Genomic DNA, 6,870 nt, shown 5'->3' on the forward strand with positions numbered 1-6,870 from the left:
CCCACGACGGTAGGAGGGGTAAAAGGGGCCTCCTTTCACCCTAGCCCGACATTAGCTATGAAGTTTTGATCAACACCACCAGAGTAGGGGCATCGCCACCTGTTCCTCCAGCCAGCTCCGGTGGACCGGGGAGGCACAACTCCGTGACTACCATCGGACGTCGGCAAACATGTGCGCACAACGCCATATCTGCGATCTCCGACTCGATCTGCCCGACGAACACACGATGACCCAACCACCACCAACACCCATCATACCCACAAGGAGAAACACCGCAACTCCCACGGGCACCCCCCTGACCGAGCCCACCAACGTCTACCTGGAACAGAGCTTCGACCTGTCCCGGGCCCAAAACTAGTCCGTCCGAGCACAAGCTCCTAGTCATGGACGTCCCACTGTGTGAGCATACCCAGCCGCCGGCCTGAACCAGGAAGAAGACATGTGCCACCATCGCCGCACCCTGCTGCCGTCCGCCAGCCACCGCCGACTACAACAACTGACCCGCGACCGGTGCCAACGCCAAGATCCGGATGAGCCCGAGCAAGGCAGTGCCACCACAACCGTGTGCACCACCCTACCGACCTCACCAGCCAATCCGCCAGAGCCAACAAGCCGACACCCAACAGATCTGTGCTGGGGATGCCACCCGCACACCTCTCGCAACCTGCACGTCGCAGATCCACACGGGATTTATGACGGAGCACCACGAGTTCGCTGCTCCACGGATCTGACCGCCACGCCCTGTCTCAACCTCTGCTCCCGTGCATCGTGCCCAGCCACGTGCCTCCGCGAACTGCTCGCCCAACCGCGCGTTCCCGTCGACTCCACCAACGCCAACTCGCCGCGGCACCGCCAAACATCTCCGTGTAGATGAGCGCCCCACACCGCCGAGCCGCACGAGAGGACAAAGACAGAGAGGCCCACCGCTGCCGCCGTCATACGGGCTTTGCCGGGGCCTCTTCTCTCAAGAACTCAACCTAGCTCTCTCACTTGGATGAGGGGGAGGTTCCCTTTTGTAGTGCAAGGGAGCCAAGAGGGAGGTGGGGCTGTGAGAGGGAATAACGGGTGGGGTACTTACTTCGATCGATGGTGAGGATATAAACGAAAGAACGACTTCGTACTGCTCCGTTAGGAGTAGACATAATATCACGATACAATTTACCCATTAGTATACGCAACTCATTAACAACCTCTCTCAAAGACAAAAGAACTAGAGAATAGCCCATGCCATCTTAGTTATGAAAAACTAGCGCCGAAAAAAGCCCGTCTGAATTTTTGTTGTTCATTTAGTTAAAGAAAAGGAATAGAAAATGATGCGAAGAGGTTGATTGAGTGACATTTTTTTGGCAAATAGTTTTATGTAGGTCGTTGAGTAGTTTCTTTCAATTGAACATGTAGTACATCCTTTTTGACAATTAATTTATCATTAGTACAATTTCCGTTTATTAGTATATGTCGAGGGGTGATATCAAAAGAAGCAACAAATGGGTTATTTTATATAAACTACTTAAGAGGTTCATTCAACAATTGATCGTGAAGATAATGGTTAAAGGGTTTCACACATTGGATTACTGAGTGGCAATGATACCTTTTGTGTTTCATCTTCATCTATATTCCACGGAACCTTTGAGTAAAATTGTAGTAACTCTTTGTTTCTATCTATATTATGGATCAGCTTTACTCTCTTATGTTTAGACCCACTTTTCTCTTGCAAATAAAGCCATGGAAGTTAAACCCATTTAGTAGGAAACATTTTTTCTTATTGACACTTAATTCTTACTTATACGATATTCCTGGTTGAATAAATGAAAATCAGGTGATAAGGCTTTTAACTAAATTTATTATAATAAGATTATTGGTTTGTTAACTTCGAAGTAAAATATAATTAAGTAGTTTATGTCAGAAGAAGATTTACAATACATTATTTTGATCGGGCCAATTGTCTAGAAACAGAACATATGCATAATTGAGTTTTGCTCTCTCTTTATCCATAGAATATGCTCACTAAGCGAGATAAATTTTGCATTGGGTTGGTGAATATTACTCTTTCCTCGAATGTACATAGGAAAGAATATGACAAAAGGATCTTTTATTGACTCTTTAGAAATTTTCATAGGGCATCCCATTAAATTGTAATATCTATGTTGTGGTGCTGCAATTACAAAATAGCCAAATGATAAATTAACATAAAATTTTAGACAATGCAAGATGATGTACTATGAACGTTAAAAGAATTATTTAGTGAAAAAAGTATAGAATCATCGTGGGAGGGAGCTTTAAGACGGTAGACTTAAAACTGATAAATATGTCATGGTATTTGAGACCATTTCAACAATATACTTATGTCTATATATTTTAATTAAGAATTTGTACAACAAGAGGCTAAAATGCCATTAAAATAACTTGTCCTCGCTTTATCATTACTATATATAGGCATCATGTACATTATGTTTGGCACGAATGGAAAATAAAAGCGAAAAAGCAATACCTACGTTATCTAGTATTTTTGTTTATTTTGGTTTGTTGTTTTGGTTTATTCGGGTTACTGTTATTCAAAAATAAGATTTCCTTTGAACCATTGAAGGGAAATAAATTTGTAGGGTATCAGTCCATAAAAATGAATCTGAAGAAAAATAGAATGAGCTTTTGTAAGCAATTAAAAAGGATGGAACCAAAGATGCTATTTTTCTTTCCTGTGTACCTTGGACGAAAGCGCTAACAGCTACTGTTTGCGTGTAGTTACTGTTTGTATACATTACTGTTTATTATTACTATTTACTGATGTTGACATTGCCATGTAACTGGACAGTAGATGGAAAAAACCCAGAAAAAAGGGATAGCTGCCGCTTTAGTATATAATATATAGAAAAATAGAATGAGCAATTCTTTTGTAAGCAATTAAAAAGGATGGGTAAGTTGTTTCATTGCAACGATGCGCTCGAGGCTGAATTACAAGCAATGAAAGAAGGGCTTCAATGGGCGACTACTCACTCTCCATTACCGGTGGTGTTGCAATCTGATAGTGCTGTTGCACTCAAGATGATTACTATTGATACATTTGATAGATCGGCTTATGGTCTTTTAGTTTCAGAGATTAAGAGTTTTCTTTTGGATAGGGAGGTTTCTATTCTTAAAATCAGTAGAGAACAAAATAGAGTTGCCCATTGTTTAGCAAACTTTGATAGAAGTGGAGATAGTACTGCTTGTTGGTTGGGTAGACCACCTCCATGCATCACCATGTTGGTTGCTGAGGATTGTAACTCTATACAGTTGGAATAAAATCTCCTTGTTCTGCGTAAAAAAATAAAGATGCTATAGTTTTTTTCTCCAGTGTATTTTTCCTTGGACGAAAGCGCTAACAACTATTGTTTGCGTGTAGTTACTGTTTGTATACAATACTGTTTATTTTACTATATACTGATGTTGACATTGCTGTGTAAGATGTCAAAAAAAAAACCCAGAAAAAAGGGATAGCTGTCGCTTTAGTATATAAGTATATATTTGGGACCCATATCGCATAGGCAGCAGAATGATAACGGAGCTCGGACATAATTTTGAGTTTCATCGTGTAACTAATCAAATTTCTATACACAGTACTATAAGGAATACTACAGTATGGTTTTGTTCTTGAGACATGCATGGATCGCATCAAATTACACTGTCTGGAAACATCTGCAAGGCGCACGGCATACACAATCGATCCACCTACTCCATGGCATTGTAGCACGTCATTTACAGATTACAGGTTTTTCCTATCGGAAGCAGCTCCACTAAGGCGTATATGCAACCCATCAAGTCCACCACCTTGTACCTCGTCGCCTCCTCCAGATCGCCGCTCAACTGCACGCCGAGGATCTGCCTGGCGAGGAACAGCGCGGAAGCAGCCATGGCGGACGGCAGGATCCGCCCAACGAACCCGAAAAACGCCAACGTCAGGTTGACCAGCCGAAGCGCCAGGGATCTCACCAAGAGCTCGTCTTTCTGCTTGAAGAACCTCGTGAAGTGGTCGACGAAAGTGTACACAGTCGGGCCGTCCATGACAAGGCCAAGATCCATGACGAGCTCACACTCCATCTCCTCCACCGCGTGCACGGTGGTCCCGACGAACGCCTCGACGACTTCCGCGTCGAGCCTCCGCCCGCTGGAGGACTGCTCATACTTGGCCCCGAGGGAGACGGCGGCGGCGGCCACCAGTTGGAGCGCCTCGTGGTGGGCCGGCACGGGGCGCACGGACAGGACGCGGTCGAGGTAGACGACGGCGCGGCAGAGCGTGCCCTCCGGGAGGCCGCCGAGGTGCCGGGCGAAGGCGTCCATCCAGAGCACGAGCTCGGCGCGCATGGACGGGCTCAAGTGGCCCTGCTGCATCTTGGACATGTAGTCAGGGTCGGGGTGCTCCCTGGGGTCCCTCTCCTTGGCCCGGAGGTCGGCGTCCACGTCGGGCTCGTAGCGATCGGCGCAGTTTCGCCCTAGGTTTTTCCTGGAGCCGACGGCGGGAGAAAAGGGATGAACGGCCGGGACGGCGGCTTGTCCCCGGTCGTAAATCGGCTGGAGCAGCATTGCCACGCAGCTAGGGCTGGACCGCCGGCGACTGGGGAGATGGCAGTCCGTACCGTACGTGCAGGGAGGGGGCCGTACGTGGAAGGTGTGGAACGTCGTCTGTCCGCAGCCGACGACAGAGATGCGGGATTTGGCGATCGCACTGCGCCATCTATTTATCGATGGGATGCTTCATGGCCATGCGTGTGGTCTGACCGGGTTTGACACCCACTACATTTCGGTTTTGGAATTATCGTACCGACTCGGACTTGCATTATTTCTTAATCTTTTTGTCCTGATAAGCTGCATGTTGTTAACGATGGGATGCCGAGTTCTCTCACGCCTCATTTGGTTAAGGGGGATTGAGGAGGTTTAGAGAAGAAAATCCCCGGAAGGGTCAGAAACCCCACAAATCCTCGAGCGTCCATTTGATAGGAGGGGTTTGCTTAGCCCAATCCCCTCTGTTCCCCTTCAATCCTTTTCTATCCATGTGTTTCAAAACCCTCTTGAAGGGACTAGTGGAAGCAAAGCCCCGGAGATTTGAGAGGATTGGGTGGAAGAAAGAGATTCACCCAATCCCCTAAAATCCCTCCCTCTCAAAACCTCCCAAATCCACCTTAACCAAACGAGGCCTCAGGGATTGACACTACCCACCCATTAGCCGTTACATTTCGGCTTCGGAATTATGTTACCGACTCGAACTTGCATTATGTTTTCACTTTTGTTTTGGGTGTGTCCAAGACGTTTTTGGATGTGATATAGTTATACACATCTAAATGACTAAATTAAACATAAAAAGAAAAAGAAAACTACACGAACCTTCATGTAAGATCATTGTATATGACTTAGATGTGTAATACTTATGTCATATTTAGATGCGTGCTTTAACAAAACCGTTGTTCTCATTTAGACTAGTCACAATGGGTGAAGCATAACTTACACTTGTGTGACGCCCACGATTTAATCGTACGCTAAACATACACGCAAATGCGTACGACCAAACCCAAGGACTCACGGGAAGATATCACAACACAACTCTAGACACACAAAAAATAACATCAGCTTCATATTACAAGCCAGGGGCCTCGAGGGCTAGAATACGAAAGCTCGATAAACACACGAGTCAGCGGAAGCAACAAATATCTGAGTACAGACATAAAACATGGGGTGCCTTAGAGAAGGCTAGCACAAAAGATACAACGATCGAACGAGGCGAGGCCTCATGCCTGGGAACCTCCTAACTACTCCTGATCATCAGCGGCCTCCACGTAGTAGTAGGCACCGTCGAGGTAGCAGTCGTCGGCGGCGGGGATCTCCATCTCCTGGGCTCCATCATCTGATCGCAGCAAACGGACCAAGGGAACAAGGGGGGAGCAAAGCAGCGGTGAGTACTCATCCAAAGTAATCGCAAGTCTTACATCAGAACTATTCTAAAATGCATCAGTATCAAAGAAGGGGGGTTATATGTGGACTGACTGCAGCAATGCGAGAATAGAGAGAGAATGCCTAGTCCTATCGAAGACTAGCATCTTCAGGGTCTTGCAGCAATAGACGAGAGTAGAACAGGGGGGGGTAACACATTAATAGTCATATTGTTGCAGCAATAATAAAGTGAGGTCACGCCTAAAAATCCTCCCTCGACTCCCTGCGAGGAAGCAATCCCGAGGCAAACTAATGATCCAGTTAAGTAACAATTGTAGTTGTAAAAGATCGGGGCACAACTCCAAGTCGTCCTGTAACCGTGGACACGGCTATCCGAATAGTTAATTTTCATCCCTGCAGGGGTGCACCACATGTCCCGTCACGCTTGATAACACTCTGGCCGGACATACTTTTCTGGGTCCTGCCCGGCCTCGGAATATCGACACGTCGCAGCCCCACCTAAGACTAATTAGAGAGGCCAGCCCGCCGGTCTAAAATCCTAAGCACAAAGGGTTCGTGGGCCCAGTTCCCCTTCACGCTCCTGCACGTGGCGTGGGCGGCCAACGTCAGTCCTAGCATCCCTTAATCACAAGCGCGATGCATCTCGGGACCACTCGGGCGCGCGCCGCTACATTGCTGGCATCTGAAAAGCTTCGGCTGATACCGCGACGCCGAGTACCCATAATTCTTCCCGCGTAGCCGGTTAGTGCGAAAAGGTCTCCGACCAACCCAGATCAAAAACCCAAATCCATTAGCATTTTAATTAGGCCAGCAACACAGTCTCACGGGAATCCACCCGTCTTACAACTAATCACCGAAGATCCCAGTAACATGGTCGAGTAACTGTGTGGTTGTAACATCGGGGGAATCCGAGGTATCACCCTCGTTGGATTCCGAACGATGTACCCATCA

The 6,870-nt window shown here is 46.9% G+C and overlaps 1 protein-coding gene across 1 annotated transcript; it reads right to left on the reverse strand.

Annotated features, from left to right (window-relative positions):
* Window positions 1-3,732: 3,732 nt before the first annotated feature.
* LOC123397041 (putative cyclin-F1-1) lies at window positions 3,733-4,557 on the reverse strand. The gene has a single exon (XM_045091749.1). It carries the CDS (start codon window positions 4,555-4,557, stop codon window positions 3,733-3,735), a length of 825 nt encoding a protein of 274 aa, XP_044947684.1.
* Between the last annotated feature and the right edge of the window lie 2,313 nt (window positions 4,558-6,870).

This window comes from Hordeum vulgare, chromosome 5H (genome assembly GCF_904849725.1).
Source record: "Hordeum vulgare subsp. vulgare chromosome 5H, MorexV3_pseudomolecules_assembly, whole genome shotgun sequence".
In the NCBI taxonomy this organism is placed as follows: Eukaryota; Viridiplantae; Streptophyta; class Magnoliopsida; order Poales; family Poaceae; genus Hordeum; species Hordeum vulgare.